The sequence below is a fragment of the Tupaia chinensis genome, unplaced genomic scaffold (genome assembly GCF_000334495.1).
Source record: "Tupaia chinensis unplaced genomic scaffold, TupChi_1.0 Scaffold000366_1, whole genome shotgun sequence".
In the NCBI taxonomy this organism is placed as follows: Eukaryota; Metazoa; Chordata; class Mammalia; order Scandentia; family Tupaiidae; genus Tupaia; species Tupaia belangeri.
The window spans coordinates 182,899-205,071 of NW_006159863.1; the positions used below are offsets into that span (position 1 = coordinate 182,899).

Sequence of the window (22,173 nt, forward strand, 5' to 3'; positions counted from 1 at the left end):
AGCTTCCTTTAGAATCTACCTCTCACTAAGACGTTTGACAATGAAAATGCCAGGTTTTCATATCATAGCTTCCTTTAGAAAAAGAGAATAGTAACTGCCTCACACAGGTACATATGAATTGGTACACTGAGAACTGGTGTCACAATAATGAGAAAGAACCCTTTGAAACAGAGATGACACTGCAGCAAGATTAAGTTTCAAGGGCAACAGTAAGAAGAGTCAAGCAGCAATGGCATCTGTCTAATGCCAATAGTAGCAAGCAGGCAACAGGTATCTCTGTCCTAACCAGACTGCACCAGCTGGTCCCCTCATTTTATTTATTTTTTTTTTAGGGGTTTTTGCTACAAGGTGCATGAGCTCACCAGAGAGACAGAGAGACAGAAAGCAAGGAATCCCCCCCCCGGGTGAATAGCCACACTGCAATCCCTTCTCCTTCATTCTTTTCTTGGGATCTTGAGCATGCACGCACACGTGCTGGCATGAGTTTTTAAGCCGCTGGGTCCAGGACTTGAACTGCAATGGAGTGGGAGTCTACCGACGTAAACATTACACTATCTGCTAATCCCCATGTCTCATTTTTTGCTCTTCATAAGAGACTAGTCAGCACTTTGGCAGGTCAGGTACCTGAATATTGTCTACAGGAGCAGTGTTAGCTATAAAAGAGAATTTCCCAGCCTAGAACTGACTCTAAATATAAAGCATATGTAGCATTTTTTATATTCTCCAACAGTGCTTCTTGAAGTGTAGTTTACAGAATAACACCCCTGAGCATTGTTACTGTCTGAAACTGGTCCATGATGAAGTAATTATAGAAATAGAGAAAAAGTGTTTAGAAACTTTAATAGCAATGTGATAAAGTAACATATCTGCTGAATCTGATAATAAAATATTTAGACTTAAATCTTGTATCTCTTTGGCTATTTTTTCTACTTAATTTTTTTCAAATCATTCATTTTAAATTATATTTTTACAAAAGTCAACCAGTGAGATTTAAAAAACAATGTTACCACAAACAGTTTGAAAAACACTGATTTACGGTTTTTTCACCCTCCTAAAATGAGCCATCATATAAGCTGGTCAAGATCAAATTATCAAGGGGCTGGCAGGTTATGTGGTGTTTAAGGGCGCTGGTCTCTCACATGGCCGACTTGCTTTCTCGCTTTCTCTCTCTCTCTGGTCAAATTACAATAAATAAAGTTAAACAAAATAATTATTTTTTAAAAGCTAAGAAAAAAAGATAAAATTATTTTGTCAAACTTTTGGGTTGTCAGAAAAGTCAAGACAAATTTTGCACAGAAAAACAGAAAAATATATCATGACTTTTCTAACAACCCAATAATTTTTTTTTAAATATGCTTTCAAATACTACAATACTCTGGTGGTATACTTATCAATGCTATAGAGACCTTCTGTATAACTCGGATTTTAATAGAAATTCAGATTTTAATCGAAATTCCCATTTTTCTGATTTTTATACATAGATTTTCTTTTTTCTTTTTTTTTTCTTTTTTTTTTTTTTTGAGAGGTTTTTGCTATAGGGTGCATGCGCTCGCCAGAAAGAGAGACAGACAGAAAGTAAGAAATCACCCCCACACCGCAATCCCTTCTCCTCCATTGTCTTCTCAGGATCTTGGGCACACGCGTACATGTGCCCAGTATGAGTTTAAGCCATGAGGTCTGGGACTCGAACCATAGTCAACTACATGGGAGTCCAGTGACATAGCCATTATGCCAACTGCTGGCCCCACATACATATATTTTCAAGTTTACAATTAAAAAACAAAAATTCAACATATATACTTGATATCAATTTTCATCCCTTTCCTTTGACTTGTTAAAGTTTGAATTTGAAGATATATTAACCTTGTGTTTGAATTATAATATTATAATTATAGTCCTAAGAAAAGTCCTATAAATCAAGTCATTGCAAGCTGATGATACTTTCATTTGATAATTACAATAGAAAACAAAGAGCATGCTATGTTCATTTGGAAATTAATGCAAAACATGATTATTAAATCAGTATAAAACAAATAAGGCTGGCCCTGAAGCCTGATGGTTAAGGGAGCCAGATCCCACAAGGCCAACCACAGTTTAAATCCCACTCTTTGAGCTTGTAAACATGCCAGGCACATATAGGTGCATGGTCCAAATCCCAACAGGATGAAGAAATGGAGAACTGACTGCAGTCTCACTCTGCTTCCCTAGGAAGAGTTTTCTCCCTCTCTGTCTCTCTCTGGCAAGTGTATACACCCTCTGGAAATTGGAAAAAACAAAAACAGAACAAAACCAGATATATGTACACATTATGTGAGGGGACTTCAAAAAGTCTGTGGAAAAATGGAATTAAAGTATAAGTGTATTTTGGTGCAACATTTTCTTTTTTCTTTTTTAAAGAATTACTTTATTTAACTTTATTTATTTTAGTTTGGCCAGAGAGGGACAGAATGAGAGAAAGAGAGAGATAGAAAGTGAGAAAGCAAGCCACCAGGTCCAGGCCTTGAACCGTGGTCAGCCACGTGAGCAGCGTCCTTCACCACCATACCACCTGCCAGCCCGGTACAAACATTTTCTCAATCCATGCAGTTTTTTCATGATGCAAACGTCCATGAACCTTTGATGATCCCTTGTACAACATGATGTTCCAAATGTATGTTAATAAATCAAATCAGACAACATACTAGTCAAAAATGCACATATTATTTAAGAAGTCTCTAAGAGAGGTGATTCATAATACAATGGCCTGCAAATGGCTCAAAGGCAAAACAAATGAATAAGAGAGGGTGCTTAAAATCCCAGAGAGGGGCCGGAGGTATCCTGGTTAAGGCGCTGGAGACCCATGTGGTCACCTGTTGTTCGGGTCCTGGCCCCAGGTCTTGAAACTTATGCCATGTGTGTGCATGTATGTATGTGTGTGTGTGTGTGTGTGTGTGTGTGTGTGTGTGATTTTTCCCTTTCTGTCTTTCTGTCTCTTTCTAGCTCTCTGGCGAGCTCATGTACTCTGTAGCAAAAATCTCTCTCAAAAAAAAAGAAAAGATGCCAGAGAAGTGCTGGGCTGGTGTTGGCCTCTTAACACACATAGTCAGGTGGTGGGGCAAATAACAAATCAATGACTATACAAATCACTTTTTACAAAACCTGAATGGAATTGTTTAGATAATGTATACTACATAATAAAATAATAAAGAAAACAGAAAAGATAACTGAATTGCTATTAAAAATCAAGACCTAGTCAAAGCCCTTAACCAGCAGAATTTGAGCAACATGGATGAGAAGTTTTAGCTGCCTTTGTTAACAGGTAGTACAAAGGGAGACAACGTAAAACTAGGAGATTTAAGCATCCTGAGTTCTGCATTGGCAATAAAACTGTATATACAAAGATCCTTATCCTTTCATCTCTGTATTTGACACAAATGAAAACTAGATTATTTCTGGTCCCTTCCTTTCAAAGATTCTACATTACAGTTTGTTGATTTAAGCACCAACAATGCAAAACACCACCACCATACACATGCAATAAAACTGTCTCAAAATGTTATTGTGTCTCTTCTAAATTGAACGCTACATGTATGGTTCATTTGGAAAATAAATCTTTTATTTGTCTTTAAATTGTTTTTGGGGGGAGAATCAATTTCATAATTTTTCAAATGACTATGATAGCATTTTAAATATGTTTGACTTACAATCTGCAATCTCGATCATTTAGGAATTATTCGTTTGGCAACCCATGCAAAATCATCATTTTCAAAAGCTTTTCCTAACAATCTATATATGCCATTACACTTTTAGGAAGTGGATATGCAAAGTTAGAGAATGTTTGGTCTCTGAGTATTTTATAAATGTAATTTACATTATAAATGTGATGTAACATGACTACATGATATACGAATAATGTATATACAATAGATTTTATTTTAATATAAGCTCAAAGTGAAGAAATTTATTTTAAAAATATCATTAACTAAGAGTTAAACTCAGTCATCCTGTGCCAAGTAATCACTTACTCTCTTATAATTTTATGGTTTCTCTAAAGAAATCACCATCATAAGCAGAAAATGCAAAGAAGAGCTAAATTTTTTTCCAATTGCAGTAGTAGTAATTAACAACTTTAACAAGCCTATGTTAATTCAGTTTAATCCTCTACCACTGAGAAGATTAACCATCTATTCAGGTTAGATTTCCCACTGGGTGTTGGCTACTATATAATTCATTAGTCTATCTAAAATGCCAGTTTCTGGACCTCTCTGATTAATCTCTGATTATATTCTAAATAACGCCACTTTTATTAGGCAATGAGTCAGCCTGCATAAATTCATGTAGCCAAAATTATGCATATATTCTGAAAATGCATATAATCAAAGCTAAAAAATGTGCTAGTAATACAAATATTAGGAATGTGTTAAAATCAAGTCTTTAATTAACTAATGAAAATTGAGATGCTGGGTTTAAGTATTTTAAAGAAGTATAAAAAGCATTTTTGTTAAAAGGAAGAAGACTGGCTGATGGGGTTTAATGTGCAAAGATCCAGAAGAAAGTAGTAGCGCAGAAATGGAGAGGACATCACAGAAGTAAGCCTGCCTAAGTAGAGTCATGAGATAGGATAAGGCCTTTGAAGCACAAAAATATATACAGGATAATTTCATGAAAGGTCCTGGAACCTAGCAAAGTAATTTAGTAACTTCTAGATAGACAGGGCTTCCTGATTATCCCAAATACCTAAATATCTCTAGAATTCCCATCACCGAAGCATATATATTAAAAGTGAAGAGCATTATTCTCTTTCAAAAGCCATAAATGTCAGCACTGATGTTCTTTCTCCTTCCATTTCTCACTCTTTTGGGGATTGTAGGCACATGTGCACATGCACCTGGCATCGTGGTTAGGCGCTACCAGGTCCAGGACTCGAACCATGTAGTTGATCATATAGGATCTAGGGCCTCAACCACCATGACATTGTGGGCCCACAAGGTAGTAACTTTATAATTACAAGTTTTAAGTCCATAGATCGTCTGCTGTCCTAGTAAAGGGGAAAGGAGGACCAAGCTTATCCTCAGAAAAAAGTGAACTTAAAGTTGCTACCTTATCACTATTTACCCTGATCTTGCCTAATCACTGTCACTGGTACCAATAGGGCACGTGAACACACCAGAAACATAGACGGAAAGTGGGAAATCACCTCCTCCATTCTCCTCTTAGGATTTAGGAAAAGAATGCACACAGGCCTGGGGTGGGTTTTAAGGCACTGGGCCAGGGACTTGAGGCTCATTCAACTACTTGGGAGTCCAGCAACAGACCACTATGCCATCTCCTGGTCCCAGTACCAATATTCCACAGCTAAAGATAACTGTCAGGAACTTAGGCTAAGCTATCTTCCGTCGGGAAGGTACTGCACCACACACAGTAGAGATCTGTGCCACGTGGGGAAGCTCTCGTTTTGATCCTATCAAAGCTAAGCTGTAGGGGCATCTGTGGTGCAGCAGTAATGGGTTGCATAAGAGAAGCTGGTTCTAGAACCAGCAGGTGGCATGGTGGTTAAGGGGCTGGAGTCGCACATGGCTGGCCACATTCCAGTCCTGGATTGGCAGCTTGAAAATCATGCCGGGTACACGTGCATGCCCAAAATCTCAAGAGGAGAACTGAGAAGGAATGGCAGTGTGGTCATCTCCTCTGAGGAGTGATTTCCTCTCCTGTCTCTCTCAGGCAAGCACATGTGCCTGATGGCAAAAGATAAGATGGATCCCACATAGCAATTTCCTGGCATAGTCAGCCTGAGACATTCTGAGCACACACGTGAGGACTCCAGATCCAAGAGGCTGGAGGACTGGAGGAAGATCACACCATGACCAGACCCTGTGGAAGTTCTCTCTCTTTCACTTTCTCTCACTCATGTGTACAAACTATCTTAATAAAGAAAAAAATATTTTCAACTGTGAGCTTCCTAAAGACAGGCCTGTATCTTACATAACTATGTATTCAATATCATTAGATGAATGAGAATGAATCGTGAAAATGAAAGGGGGAGGGAAAACAAAGCAAAGAGGGCAGTGGTAGATTCAATAACCTTATACTTCCACTAATGCAATCCATGCACATGAAATGAAAACTAAAATACTTAAAATGTGAAATACCATGGGACCAGCAGATGGCAGAATGGTTAGGTTGCTGGACCCCCACATAATCGACCGCAGTTGAGTCCCAGACTTGGCGACTTAAAACTCATGCCACTGTGTGTACATGCATGCCCAAGATCCCAAGAGGAGAATGGAAAAGAGGGGACTGCGGCCTGGCCATCCTTCCCTGGGAATGACTTCTTGCTATCTGTCTGTCTCTCTAGCGAGTATATGTGCCCTATAGCAAAAATCTCTAAATTAAAAAAAAAAAAAGTGATATATCTTACAAGTAAATACAAAAAGTTACAATAGTGACTGAGTATATAAGTACAGCTTATATGTACAACAAACTGGTCCAACTGCATCAATGTTCATTTGAGAATGTCTCCTCACACAGGAGAATTCAACTGGGTTTCAAGAATAAGGTTTTAGGTCAGCTCAGTGGTGTAGCAGTAATGCAAGACCTGCTTAACTGAAGCTGGATCCATATAGAAGATGGTGGATTTGGTTCCCTGACCTGTAGGCATCCACGATCCTGACTGGCTAGGAAGTCTGTGGGCCGGGGGTGAAGTGGTAAATCCTGGCACAAGATCTTACTGAAGATGTGGGGCCAGCAATTGGCGTGGTGGTTAAGGTGCTGGACTCCCACATGGCCGACCCAGTTCAAATCTCTGACCTGGCGGCTTGCTTTCTTTCTCTTCCTTTATCTCTCTGTCTCTCTCTGGTCAAATTAAAATATAGCAACAACAAATAGAATTAAATAAATAATTCTTTTTTGTTAAAAACGATCCTATTGAAGATGCAAAACTCTTTTATTTATTTTTTTATTAAAAAAAAAGTAGGGTTTTATCTGGTAAGATAATGATACACTAACATATGAAGTGAGTTAAGTGGCAAATACCAAAGAAATAAAGCCTGAAAACATACAGCAAGAGAAAGGCAATTTATTTGAATGCCTTAGAAAACATCTTTAGGAATAAGAAAATAAGACACCAATAAGGGAAGAAAGAAAATGTTGAGACCTTCAAAAGTACAGAGATTAAAAACTGGAATATAGCACAATTTAAACTATGATATAGTAACTTCTTAAATGATTCGGTGAAGCTTGATAACAATTATTTCACAGTGTTTTGCACCATGGAATAGATAGAGGAGGGAAGGAAGATCTGGACAGAAGAATGTTTAACTAAGGGGAAACAGGCATTTACATCAAATGTAACTAAAACCTACAAAAGCAAAATTGAGAAGAAAATAAACACAGCAACAAAAGAAAAGCTAGAAAGAAATTATTTGCAACATAGGAGAATTCTAAAGATCCTGGGTAGTAAATATCTTGGAAACAGAAGCACAGGACAACTTACAAAAAAATAAAGTACACCTAACTCTTGACCAGCTACTAGTCTAAGCAAATGTTGTCTCATACGCTCACAAGAATCCTATTATATGGATATGTTATCTACCACAGTTTATAGTAAGGCAACTGAGACACACTGATGGTTACACCAAGTTAGAGTAGATGGTGAGGATCAGATCTGCACTTAGACAATCCAGCCCTGACGTCTATGTTCTCCACCAACTCAATATTCTAAGAGTAATTAAGACCGAGAAGAATGACAGATGATTTTATTAAAAAGGTGAAGAATTAATTTGTGAGGGTAAGGGTTCCAGAGATGGTTGATATTCCAAATGCATAAGGTAAAAAAAAAAAAAAAATCTTAATAGGTCCAGAAAAATATTGAGAAGAACTTATTGGCAAAAGAAGAGAGTACAACAAAGATTGCCTTAGGATGTTAGTATGTGAAAATATAAGTTTAAGAAAATGTGCTGATGCTTTAATATATGAGACTAAATATTTGGAGAAAAATATTGTTAAATATAACACCTGGAAAAATAAAGCAAGTCTCATGTCATAATTTAGTAGCATAAACAATTAGAGATCATGGATATACAGTGTTTAATATGAGCCTGACACACATCTGAAAGGAAACACTCCAGATTACAGATAGTTGAGACTAGTACAAAAACAAGCACACAGTAGTGTCTCAGTAGGTATGCTGAATCTGGGTGTTTTCCAAGTGTTCTGAAGACAGAATTATCTGGTATGCCTGTGAAGAACACATTTGCATGGGTCCATTTCAGATTTTACAAACCTGGGGTGGAGCTTGGAAAACTAAAATTTTCATACTTTTCACACAGAATTCTGCATAAAAAATGAGATCCATGGCTTTCCTTTGTTACAGCCTAAGAGCTTAGAATTCTTTGTTTATCTTCCATGTCTTTGTTTTTGCTTTCTTTTTTTCTTTTCTTTCTTTCTTTTTTTTTTTAAGAGAGATTTCTGCTATAGGAGTGGACAGAGAGAAAGTGAGCAATCTCACACACACCAGTGGATGGCCACACCACAACTCCTTCTCTATTCTCTTCTAGGGATTTTGGGTATGCACCAGCATGAGTTTCAAAACGCTGGATCTGGGACTAGAACCATGGTCAGCCATGTGGGAGTTCAGCATCTTAAACACTACACCACCTGCTGGCCCCCTTTCTGTGTCTTTGTAATCTGACTCAAAATATCTAGGTTCTTTAGTTGCCTGTGCTTGACTTGTGCTTGTTTGTTTTCTTAAGAATTATTTTATTGAATTTTATTTTAATTAATTAATTCATTTTAATTTGACCAGAAAGGGACAGAGAGAGAGAGAAAGTGAGAAAACAAGCTGCCAGGTCTGGGACTCGAACCATAGTTGCCCATGTGGGAGTCCAGCACCCTTAACCACCATGCCACCTGCCGACCCCAACATATGCTTATTTCTAAGACTCTCAGTCCTGGTTTAGTACATAATTGAGACTCAGCTTTGAAGTTTTTAGTCTTGAAATCCATAGTAACTCCAATACTGAAATAGGAAAAAGAAGATCCTGCTTCTTTCCCTGACACCAGAAGGGATGGTCCCTGCTAGCAGCAACTTAGATCCTGAAAGAATAGCTCCTAAATATTTACACGCTTTAGTGGATCTACAATCCAAATGGCAGAGATGGTACATCCATGTTTCTGGTGTTACCTCTGGTTCTCTTCCTTAATCATAGTTAATTCTATGGATCTCTCTGGTTAAGTCATCTTTCTGGTTTGCCTGAGGAGAGTAGCATAAAAAGACAATGCTAGGGTAGCCTAGTGGGTAAAAGGGGTTGCTTCCCACATGGCTGACCGTGGTTCCAATCCCAGGCCCAGCAGTTTGAAAAACACTCTGGGTACGGGGGCATATGTGCACAAAATCCCAATAGGATAGAAAAATGGAAACAGAATTGCAGCACTTCTCATGGGGTCATGAGGTGGTGCTTTCTTCCTCTCTCATTGGCAAGAGCATATGCCCTTTGCAATTAAAAAAAGACAATGTTAAAGTACAATGGGAGTGTTCTACCATTGTTTCCTGAAAATTTGCTCCTTGCAGAAAAGAACTAAATCCATCTTATCCTTGTATCCTAGAGAATACCTCAACATGCACTGCTAGACTTGACGTATTTTACTGAATGCCCCTATCAACCCCTACAAGAGAACCCGTGTGTGCGCGTGCGCATACATACATACGTATATACTCGAAAGCAGTAACCTTAATAAAGTGATTTCTTATATTCCATTTCCCTCCTCTTCTTCCTTCACCCAAGTCATGGATTAGGAATAGACATCTAACTCATGGTCATGAAATATATTTGGATTTCACTCTTGTCAACTTAACTAAAAGAAACACACTATCCCTACTACGAGGAAAGTTTCCATTCAAAGAACAGTTCAAGCCAGTACCATGGCAAATCAAATCCTGCCACAAGTCAAAGTTATGGTAAAGCAGAGACTAAAAAACCAGGGCAAGATAGTCGTAAGTGGAAAGGGGCAGCATGAAAGGGAGATGAGCTAGACGTGGCGAAAGAAGCTGAGACAAGAAACCACATATCCCCAGAACGAGAGACAGAAAGACTAGCTTCTCAGATTCCTAGCAGTTCTCCCGGTCACACAAGGTTCAGTGTTCTTCATCTGTCCAAAATAGCTGAATCCCTATAACAGCCTCTCCTTAAGCCAAATGAACCTTGATTAAAGCATTATTTTATTCAGAACGTAAACTAAAACAAGTAGAAAGTTGAAAACAGAAAAATCCAGGGAGAAAAAAAATTGTAACAAGAAGAAACTAAAATCATAGATAGCCAAAAGGCTTTGTAATTATAAATCTGATTTATAAAAAATTTCCACTGATTTAATTATATTCTTATCAGTAAAACAAATTAAACTTTATAGTTTTTTTTTCCCCCAAAAGGAAATTGCCGGGCCCGCAGGTGCTGTAGTGGTTTAAGGCTCTAGACTCTCGCAAGGCTGACTGCATCCCAGACCTGGCAGCTTGCTTCCTCACTTTTTCTCTCTCTCTCACTCTGTCCAAATTAAAATAATAAATAAAGTTAAATAAAATAATTCTTTTTTAAAAAAATATTTTTTTAAAAAAAAGGCAAATTACCGCAGTATTGACAAATGAAAAATTGTCTTGGGCCAGTCCTGAACCTAGTGTTAAAGGAGCTAAATTTCACATGACCAGTCAGCTGGTTTGAATCTGACCCTAGAAGCCTGAAAAACGGTAGGTGCCTGTGCATGTCCCAAGTTCTATCAGAATTGAGAAATGGAGAAGAAAGGATTGTAGTGTAACCACATCCCATTGGGGGATAATTTCTCCCTGAGAGCACATGAACCCTCTAGTAATTAAAAAAAAAAAAAAAAGTACTATACACAGAGGAAACAAACACACATGATCTATCTTTTCGGTTAAAATATTTGAATATGTTTTGTTAACCTATGTAAAGCAGACCTCTGTTGTAGCATGTAATAAAGTGTACTGAATTAGCAACCTCATCTTTGAAGATAGTCTTTATTAACTCACATGACTGATAAAAGGCAGCAAATTATAATCAACTCTGTAACTAGACTTTTACTTGATGGTCCTTTCTTGTATCAAAACCAACAATAATAGTACCTGGGATCTCACTTTTTTTCTGCAAGGATCCTTTCTCTGAAGCCAGTTTCCTTGCTATAAGTCCAAAATAAAATTGACATGCGCTCACAATCAATTAACTGGCAGGTTTGCATTAAAACTATCAAAGACCAAACTAAACTCAGAATAGCTATAATTTTCATCATTTAATACAAATTCTAACATATTTCTTCTCTGGCAAGAAATATATCACTTAAGCCTTGAATTCATTTACATCTTACATATTTTAGTTGCAGAAAAATTCCAATATTGTTAATTTTACTAGAAAAGCATACTGATGTTGCATTCAATTTCCTCCCTGAAACAAATCTAACAGTACTTAAATTCTTGTAACAAGCAAAGTTAATGGAGATTTTTCATAAAAATTCTCAAGATGGGTTCAAAGAATTTCTGAAATACTACATAAGGCACCAAAGTAAAATCACTGATCTAATAACTGGTGTTATCTCCCCTTAGTTATACTGACAACACAGCAGAACTTAGAAGAGGAGAATTACTCAATCTTTGTGGTGATGGAACAGTTCTGTATCTTGATTTTGGCAAGTTACACAATTTACACATGGGATAAAATGGCATAAAACCATACACACGTTGTACCAATGTCAATTTCCTGATTTTAACATTGTACTAAAGATGGACCCAATAGGGGAAACTGGAAGAAAGTACAGTGCCCTCTCTATTTTTGCAACTATGATATGATATTTAAAGGACTTAACAGCATTCTAAGGGTTTATAATAATCCTAATTAGTAGGTACTATTTTTGCTCCTATTGTACAGATAAGGAAACTGAGGCACAGACATTTTAAATGTTTTGCTGAACTAGCCTCAGAGATTCAGGCAGTAGGGCACCACCATGTGAAGTGGGGCCATATGGGAGGTCTGGGTTCAATTCCTGGACCAAACTGAACATTTCAGGCACAGCGGTGCATGCCTGTGATCCTAGTTAACGGGCAGACTAGGGAAAGGATTGCAACAGTGAGATCCTGTGGGTATCTCACTCTTCCTTCTCCTCTCCCACCCAATAAATGAACAAATGGATGAATGACTGTGCCCAAGGTTACAAAGCTAGTAAGTAGAAGAGCCAGGATTTGGACACAGATGGAATGACTTTAAAGTCTGGGTCCATCTGAAAGGCTGGGGAGCCACTAAAAAATTACAGGCAAATACAGCTAACAATCAAATTCAAATCTTATTTTGGCAAGATTCCTTGGATACAGGCATAGGATGGCTAATTTAAAAAACTGAAAACAAGAGGGGCCCACAGGTAATGTAGAGGTTAAGGTGTTAGATTCCCACATGGTCAAATGTGGTTCCAGTCCTGAAGTCAGTAGCTTGAAAATCATGTTGGGCATGTGTGCATGCATGCCCAAAATCCCAAGAGAAGAAGGGATTGAGGCGTGGCCCAATTCCCAAAGGGGTGATTTCTCATTCTCAAGTTCCTCTCACTGTCTCTGGTGAGCACATGCACCCTGTGGCAAAAAAGAAAAAAACAAACAAAAACTGAAAATAAGATTAGTTAAGAGACTGAGACAGCCAGAAATGAGGAAGCCCTAAATTAAGGAAACTGCAATAGGATAAAAATTAACTTGACTTCAGGCCTGGATGAGAAGTGGGGATGACTCCAAGGTTTGCCTGACTAGGCCCACACTAACAGCTTTGCATTTTAGCACTACTTCTACTTCATCAAAATCTGCACGCATAGATTCGGACTCATATCAGCAGTGCTGACAACATTCGACTACCCCTCTATAAAAGTTGTGACTATATTCATCAAAGTTACTCTTATTTGGTAACTCCACACTAAATGTTTAATATGTATGATAAGAAGAGCAATGAAATGTTTTTAATACACATTTAAGCCATCACCAGACCAAACATGGACAGAGAATAGAGATCAGCAGGTGGCTTGTGGTTAAGGGACTGGACTCCCACATGGTCAGCTGCAGTTCGAATCCCAGACCTGGTGGCTTGAAAATCATGCTGCGCATGTGAAAATGTGTGCCCAAAATCCCATGAGGAGAAGAAACTGGCGTGGCCATCTCCCCTGATGGGTAATTTTTTACTTCCGCTCTCACTGTCTCTCTCAGTCTCTTTTGGTTAGTGCTTGTACTCTATGGCAAAAACCTTTAAAAATAAAATAAAAATAAAAAAGATGCACAGAAAACATCCAGTATGTGGCAATCAGCAAACATTTTAACATAATCAGCACTCTAAATTTAAGAACACCTAAATGTTCTTAGAGTGATTTAGAATTATTTTATCCTTTAAGAGGAAGGAGTCTAGTGCCACCTGTTTTAAAAGTCAAAAATAAATAAATAAATAAATAAAAAGAATATTAAAATAACTGATCACTTCAGGGTCAGCAGGTGGCATGATGGCTGGAATGCTGGACTCCCAAATGGTCAACCAGGATTCGAGTCCTGGACCAGGTGACTTGCTTTCTCATTTTCCCTTTCTCTCTCTCTGGTCAAATTAAAATAATAATAATAATAACAACAAATTAAATAAATACTCCTTTAAAAAAACCTGATTACTTCCAAACTAAATCCAGATTGTTACTTTTTCTTTTTGTTTATAAATGTTAAAACTCTGCTATCCTTATTGCCTAATGATCTATAAAATATTGTACTAAGATGATAATAAACATTGGGAAAACTTACTGTAATTTCAACCTTATTACAAGGTAAAACCATGCTAAAGCCAAGGCCTTCCGGTAACTAAATGCTCTTGGAAAGTGTCCAAGAAAATGTTATAGTAAATTTCCAACTTGTTTCTTCTAAGGTCAAGGAAAACAAGTTATCTGAAGTACTGGATTTTGTTTAAATAGACACTAATTCAAAGTTTTACATAAACTAATCACTTGAAAAATCTTTATACCTAGGATGGGCGTAACTCCAATAAGGACGTTCTGAGAGAGAGCTTACACCTAGGATCTAAGTCACACATTACTTAGTATTTTGAGGGGAAAAAAAAAAAAGTCAACCATATCTTCCATTTGGAGAGGATTATATTTTGGCAGAATTTGTTAACAAAATGGTTTAGAATGACACTAAAAATCTCATATAGTTTCTATGTTGGCAGCAAATGGTGGTGGTTATACTTTGTTCCTAGCCTGTGCCAACGTTCAGAGTCTCCTGTCGCTTTGGCCCAGATTCTTTCTTATGACTGTATGTCTGATAGATATATATCAACTTTTTATATAAATGAACATAAACGTGTTGTATATTATGTATGTATAAGTATGGTAGGACACATATGACATTCTAGACAAGCTGTGATGTCTTATAATTAAAGTTCTACCAAACTGAAAAGTAAAAGCCAACAGTTAACAGAAAAATCTATTCAAAGAATAGTTAAGTAAATCATAAAATTAATTCTAGAAGTCAAAAAAACTAAATCATGTTCACAAATCAAACAAAACCAATACGTTTTCATGAAGTTCGTCTACATATAAATGTTCATGTTTTTTAAAAAAAAAAGTTGAGTGGTACATCAACTTTCATTTGTGAAAAACAACATTCTAGGATAAATGTCTAATTCCCCAAGGAAATAATTCAAGTTTAAAGAGCTCCAAAATAAAAGAAGAGCTGCAATGGAATGAACAGAAAAAGCAAACGTGCTTTTATCAGAAACAAGGTAGCTACGTGAAACATCAAAAGTGGAATGAACTGATGATGATGTACAGGAGACTTAAAATGCACAAACTAGGCATGAATATTCCCAATATAAATTCAACATCTACTGAAACAAGCAGTTACAATTCCAATCAACACTTGCTACAAGAATTGCCACTAAGTGGTAACTTCTATTTTTTAAGTGATGAAAGATTTGTAGCAATATACTTTTTAGCTTACCAATATTGAGTTACTAAGTTTCCATTAGTGATGCTTTAACTAAGGATTTGGGCTAGAAGAATGAAGCCTGTCCTTATAGCAATGACAATGAAGCTTCAGGGAAGATGTTCAACTGAAAGCTAAAGGCTCTTTTCCCAGAGGCATATTTGTGACCACAAATAGTGTTCACTATATGCAGTACACTAAACCAGCAACAGATTGGTTTTAAAAGTTTGGATTTTCAACTACAGGCAATATTTTTAGAGGCAATCACATTAAAATAAATGTGTCTTTCACAGTTACAGGATGAAATTTTAAGCTGGACAGGCACCAATGCTCTGGATTTTTACTTTTTTCGTAAACCATATGACTTCCACATGCTGAAGATGTTTTATGCTTTAACCTGCAGTAAAGGCTTTACATCATTTTAATGCCCAGTGCTTAAAATGCAACAGAACCACCCCAACGAATGCAAGGAATAATTTGGTTTACATTTAATGATTTTGACCTCAGTGCTAGTCAAGAAAGTTTAATAAACACTATTCCCAGTAATTAGCTTTGCATTTCCACAAACAAAAACAAAACAAGCAAAGAAAAAAATTTTAAGGTAATGTTTGGTGGGAGAGAAAACTTATATTTTTCCAACTCTAAACCAACACTTTAGTTTTTTTACTTCCAAAAAATTACTAAGCATTTAAAACTCTATAACTATCAGAATGTTGCAGGAAAAACAAAATAAAACTAAACTAAAAGGAATAATCTATAATATAGTTATACAGGGTTTTTCTCCAGTTTTTGCAGAGTAATGTTTCAGGTTAAGATGCAACCAACCTTATAATAAATAATTCTGGAAATCCTGGTCTGTGACAAACTAAAGGATCAGTTTTGGATTAACATAGTCAATATTCTAAATTTGAGATTTAGAAGAAATGTCCATCTTTTTTTCTGTTCGGGTCAATGTAAATTTATATGCTACCTCATGGTTACAGTCGCCTTATCTGGGTGAATGATCAACAGCAGCAATTTCACATGAAAGGTTATAAAACATACCACAGAATTGTATCATGTATCTACATGACTTTCAGTTTTTATGGAAAGTAACTGTCTCTTACTGATGAATGACACATTCAAGAATTGATAAGTCTGGGGTCACATATGTAAATACATTCAGTTCCCAACACTTTAATCAGAAATGTCCCCAATACCTTTAGTTATTTTAAGATCCATAATGCTGAAAAACTACCACCACAGAAGGGTAACTGAAAAACTTGTATTTCAGATTTAAGGAAATACAAAATACATGATCTGAAACTGTCTTCGTGTAATGTCATTCAGGATTGTGAGAAACAGACATGTTGCTATCCTTTTCCCTTTATACCTCTAATTGAAAATTTTTTTAAAAAAATCAGAAATCAAAATTTCCCAACTTAACTTATGAACATAATTCAACTAGTTCTAGCAACTTAGTTGTACAATTTTAAAATAAGTTGAATGAAAAGCACCATGGTCCTGATGTGACAATTACCTGTAGCATAGGGCAAAATAAAATTAAATGCGGGTCTTTCTCAACCTACAAAACACACAAATTCCTATGAACTAAACAAGGCACCAAAGGTATTATGTCCATCAGGAAAAGAAATGCACTATGTCAAGAAAGGAAGGAAAGGCTTAAAGAAGGAAGGAAGGCAGGCAGGCAGGCAGGCAGGCAGGCAGGAGGCAGAGGTTTCTGTACCTGCAGGATCCCAGAGAAATGAACCATTCACATCCCTTCACCCTAGATAATACACGAAGGTGTTTCTAAAGCTTTAAAGTAAATAAAAACAGCAGGCACCTTACACCATTTAACTTTAACGCCAACTGCGTTCTTCCTTTCACTCACCCAGGGCTTCCTCACTCTTCCATACCAGCTTTCAGGCAAATGCGAGGCAGAACAGGGTGGGGTAGAAGAAAAACACAAGCGGCGTCTTTCAGCGCACCCCCACCCCCCTGCAAATTATTTCCAACAGTTTTTCCTACTACGAAAATAAGTCGCCCGATCTCCAGATGCACTACAGACATTCGGGCTCTTGAGTAGACACACAGAGAACGCGGCCACCATCCGGCCCTCCGCCCCCCACCCCACGGCCCCGAATCTAAAGTATCAGTCTATGCAACACGAAGACCAGACACCTCTACCTACTGTTTCGGGGTGAAGGTGGGTGGAGGACTCCTTTCAAAGTAGCCCCAATAGTGTAACCAGAACACGGTTCCGGAATAAAATATTAAGAAACACTTTTCCTTTCCCAGCTACCTACGGACTTGAAGATGCAAAAACCCAGCTCTCGACCCATCATGTCTACAAATCTGCGGCCGGAGTTTGGGGTGGAGATCTGTCCGGGGAGGGGGCGGAGGCGGCTGGCGGAGTGTGAGCGGGCCACGGGACACCACCGAGTTGCAGAGCCGCGCTGCCCCGCACAGGGTCGCCGGCCCCCACGTCCAGCACCAGGACCCCTCACTCGCGCACGCTTCGCAGCCCAGGCCCAGGAGAAGCTATGACTCTGGCTCTTTAACTTCCCATCTCCAGACGTTTCTTCCAGACGAGCATGGCACACAAGTACACGTCACACAGTTTAAAACACAGTTGCACACCCCACGCCAACACACCTCGAAATCGCCTCGCAGTTTCCCCAACTCCGAGCGGGAGACCCCACCTCCTGCATTCAAATCTTCCGCCCATAGGACAGGAAACCAGGGAGAGGAGTTGGGGAGCAGTCGACGCCTTTCAATGACCGCCCCCCAAAAACTGCCCCACCCCACACCCCACGTCCGGGTCACCCGGGGCTCCCCCCCTCCAGTCCATCGGGCCGTTTAAGAGACCCAGCCCCAGCGAAGGGTCACTTTCTTCCCAAAACCTCGCAAGAAAACATTTTCTTTTTTTCTTTTTCTTTTCCTTCTTGGAAGTGGAGAGAAAGAAGTGAGGAAAGAGACTCGAGGTAGTCCGGCTTCCAAACCGCTCGACTCACCTCCGAATCCTGGCTGAGTTCTCGCCCGGCACAGCCCCCTCCCCAGCGTCCCAGTAGGTAGGGAGGAGGGAAAGCGGGCGGGGGAGGGGTTCTTCCGCGTGGGGCGCCCGTCGGGAGGGGTCTGGGGAGGGGTGGAGGCCGGCCCAGGCAGAGGAGAGGGGGTTGTCTCAATCACATCAGACTGACTGTCTTTGTCTGGCTGACAACCGCCATATTGATATCAACAGCCCCGCTCCCACCTGCTGCCGCCGGGCGTCCCTGGGAGTTGTAGTTCCCGCCTCCCTGGAGTAAAAGCGCGGGGCTCCGCGTCTGGAAGCCCCAGGGAACTACAGCTCCCGGCAAGGCCCGCGCCCATCCGCCTTCCCACAGGGAGGAGGGAAAAGGGGAGCCGAAGCCGTCGGGACTACAGCTCCCAGAATACCGTGGGCCCCTGGACCATATAGGGGACATGATATCATGCTGGGGTGGAGAGGGAGGATGAATTGGCGGCGGGGATGAATTTGAGCTGACGGAAGGAGGTGTTCAGAGAGGAAAGGGAAGACCAGGGAAGACGGCCACAGTTCCCATGATGCCTGGAGGGAAGACTGCATTTCCCATGATGCACCGGGAAGGGGGCGCAAGGATGAAAGACTGCAAGTCCCGCGATGCTCTCGGCGGGCCAGTGGCGGAGACTGAACCGGAAGACGCTTCCTGGGGTTAAGGAGTCCGGAGGCTGGTATTGAACAACTAAAAGTCCAATATGAAACTGGTGAGTCTCCGCTGCTAGGTCAGAGGGCAAAGGTGATGCCATATCCTTTGGAACTCGTCGTTTCCACGTTGGTCAAGGAACTGTCGCACAGGAGGGGTGGCAGCGAGCTGGAAAGGGGGTGGGCTGAGAAGAGAGGCTTCTTGTCATCAGGAAGGTTTGAATTGTCTCACTCACCACTCACCTCCCGTACATAACTGCTGGAAGGTCTTATTTACTCATTGGAGGGTTCCTTTAGTCAGAGGAGTACTTGGATCGGTAACATTTCCACCTAGACCTAAGCTTGGGCTCTATGGTCCATTTAGACTTGTTTCTCAGCTTCCACGTGAGTGTTAGAATAGGTTGCTAACAGTCTCTCTCCACTCGATTACCAGTCAAGTAGCCATCTTCCTGCAGTTGTCAAGAAGACTTTTGTTAGTAATCGCGTAATTAGAGTAGAAAAAGCAGGTGTGAAATTGTGTTAGCTGTGAGCAGAGAGTATAAAATACTGGGTAGAATGTAATTACTTATTAAATTTCCTGTTATATTCTCCAACTGCTCTTGGAATTCAGAGCAGAACAGGATCAGTGTCTCATCTTGGAGGATTTGAGTCTTAATAATTGCATGGAACGTGGATGGGCAGAGAGGAAGTGTTTGACATCCCACCTAGTGCTGTAGGGACTAGGGAGTCCAGGCTAGATGGAGCAAGCAGAACAGTGTACCTGAAGAAAGCTCTGAATCTCTTAGCTCAGACTTATTGCAAAGCTTCACAGAGCTGTGTTTTGAGTCATTTAATTTCGTCGTGCACGCATATTTAACAAGTGAGTTTATCCTAACTCTATTGAACTAATAATTGCATAGAAGGGGAAAAGCAGGTGTGGTATGCTATTTCTCTACCTTTTAAAATCCATGTTCCTACAGCTAAGTTATTGTTAAGCTTCTTGATTTTTTTTTTTTTTTGGAGAGATTTTTGCTATAGGGCGCGTGCACTTACCAGAAAGACAGAGAGACAGAAAACAAGGAATTACTCCCCAGGGGGTATGGCCACACCGCAGTCCCTTCTTCTCCATTCTCCTCTCGGGATCTTGGGCACGCACACACACACGCCTGGCATGAGTTTAAGCTACCAGGTCCAGGACTTGGACCACGGTCGACTACATGGAGTCCAGCAACATAGCCATTACGCCAGCTGCTGGTTCCCCTGTTGTAGGTTGTATTTTAAATGTATTAATTTATGTTAATACCAGAGGTCACACAACTACCACCCCCAAAAGAAAAGAAAGTGCCCCCCTCTCCATAGGATGTGGTCATGCCACAATCCTTTCTTCTTCTTCTTCTTCTTCTTCTTCTTCTTCTTCTTCTTCTTCTTCTTCTTCTTCTTCTTCTTCTTCTTCTTCTTCTTCTTCTTCTTCTTCTTCTGTCCATTTTGTCAGGATCCTAGACACACACATTCATGTACCCCCCACCCCCCCGTGTTTCAAGCCACGGGAGTGCAGATTTGAACTGCAGTTGACCCCTGTTGGATCCTGTTCCCACCACACAATGTTTGAACACTGTGCTATGAGGCTGCCCATGTGTTTTATATTATGAAACGTAAGCAGTACTTTTGGACTGCCCCATGGCTTCTGGTTGTGGGAACTGGATGCCACCTAGGTGACCACAGTTTGGGTCCCAGCCTCAGCAACTTGGGATGCATGCCCAAGGTCACAGTGGGATGGATAAATGAAGGAGAAAGGATTGCAACATGACCGTGCCCCATTGGGGAATGTTTGCCACCCCTACTCCTGTCTGTCTCTGGTATGTATGCATGTCCTCTGCCAATTAAATTTTTTTCTTAATTTTTCGGAAAATAATTTTATTGCACACATTCTCATTTTCAAGATTATGACTTCCAATATCCTTACTATTGGGTCGTTTCAAAAGTCATGATAGGAGGGACCAGCAGTTAGCGTAATGGCTATGTCACTGGACTCCCACGTAGTTGACCGTGGTTCGTGTCCCGGACCCAGTGGCTTAAAATTCACACCAGGCATGTGTGCATGCGTGCCCAAGATCCCGAGAGGAGAATGGAGAAGGGATTGCAGCATGGCCATCTCCCCTGGGGGGTGATTTCTCACTTTCTGTCTCTCTGTCTCTCTCTGTCTGTCTGGCGAGTGCACACGCCGTATAGCAAAAATCTCTCAAAAAAAAAAAAAAAAGTCATGATACATTTTTCCATGGGAAAACATAGGAAAATACTCATGACTTTTCTAACAACCCTATAACTACATTATGTTGATTCTCCGTCCATAAAGGTTTCTTGGATGGTCTGTTTCTTTCCAGTCTCACTCTTCCTGCCTTTGCATGAGCCATTTTCACTTTACTCTTGAAATAACACAAGACCCTCTAAAAACTTTCTCTATAATTCAGTCTTAACTCTCTGAAGTTCCTTCTGTATTCTGCAACCCAGAAGTTGTTTTAACTGGAAGCATTCATAAGACCCCCCCTAGTAGCTTCCTTTACTCCTAGGATGAAGTCTTAGAATTCTTCACGTACTTGAATTGGCCCTGAAGCATATGCCCCTGCCTACTTACCCAGGCTCGTGTCTAGACCTCTTCCTCCTTGCTCTCTTTGTTCCAATCATACCCGATATTTTTCAGTTTCTTGAACTCACCCTGCCCTCTGTTGCCTCTGAGATTTTAAGTGTTATCCATTGCCTGCCCCATTGTATGTGTGTATGTGTGTATGTGTGTTTGGTTTTTGTCTTTTTGGCATGGCTAAGTTCTTCATGTATTCCAGGTCTCTCTATATAGCATTTCTTCAAGGTTTCCTTGAATCAGGCACCTCTGCATAGGCTTCCGTGGCACTTGCTGTTTAGTTTTGTGTCTGCCCTCTCTCACCTCTCCCATATAGTCAGTCCGTATTCCCAAAGCCTGATACATAGTGTGGCCCTACTAAATAGTAGTTAAATAATTTCTGAAGGATTATCAAGGTATGTGAATACCGTAGAGAAAAGATTAAGGGAAGAAGTTAAAAAGGTTACAAGAGGACCCAGCAGGTAGTGGAGCAGTGAAGGCCCTGGACTCCCACATGGCCAAACGGTTTGAGACTGGACCTGGTGACTTATTTTATCACTTTCTGTCTCTCTGTCTTTCTGTCTCTGGTGACACACATCCCCTACAGCAAATTTTAAAAATAATGAAAACAATAAATAAAATTAAATAATGTTTTAAAAAGTGATTACAAGAAGCAATAACCATTGAAGTAAAAGAAAATTGCTGCCTTTTTTTAGGGCAGTCACTGTGTGCCAGGTGTATGATGTACTTGCTATATAGTGTCCTGTTTAATCTTTCGATATGGGTGACAGTGTTCCCATCTTACAGATAAAAAGTGTGCATGTCAGGGAGGTGAAGTAAATGGCTCAGAGTTACACCAGTTGAAAGTGATAGAGGGACCAGCAGATGGTTTAATGGTTATGTTGCTGGACCCCCACATGGTCCACTGCGTTT

General features: G+C 39.8%; 2 protein-coding genes across 11 annotated transcripts in view; one reads left to right on the forward strand and one right to left on the reverse strand.

Moving 5' to 3' along the window:
* HMBOX1 (homeobox containing 1) overlaps positions 1 to 18,030 on the reverse strand; it is a 185,725-nt gene extending 167,695 nt beyond the window's left edge. For all 9 annotated transcript variants that reach the window (XM_027773716.1, XM_027773713.1, XM_027773715.1 and 6 more), the window contains exon 1: positions 17,962 to 18,030. The gene's annotated coding sequence lies outside the window, so the exon portion shown is untranslated. The remainder of the gene's footprint in view (positions 1 to 17,961) is intronic.
* A 214-nt stretch (positions 18,031 to 18,244) lies between these two features.
* INTS9 (integrator complex subunit 9) overlaps positions 18,245 to 22,173 on the forward strand; it is a 93,333-nt gene continuing 89,404 nt past the window's right edge. Inside the window, exon 1 of one of the 2 annotated variants that reach the window (XM_006153203.3) lies at positions 18,245 to 18,709. In XM_006153203.3, coding sequence (XP_006153265.1) covers positions 18,701 to 18,709 — 9 coding nt within the window. In that variant the 5' untranslated portion in view covers positions 18,245 to 18,700. The remainder of the gene's footprint in view (positions 18,710 to 22,173) is intronic. The other variant, XM_027773720.1, reaches the window with a different exon arrangement.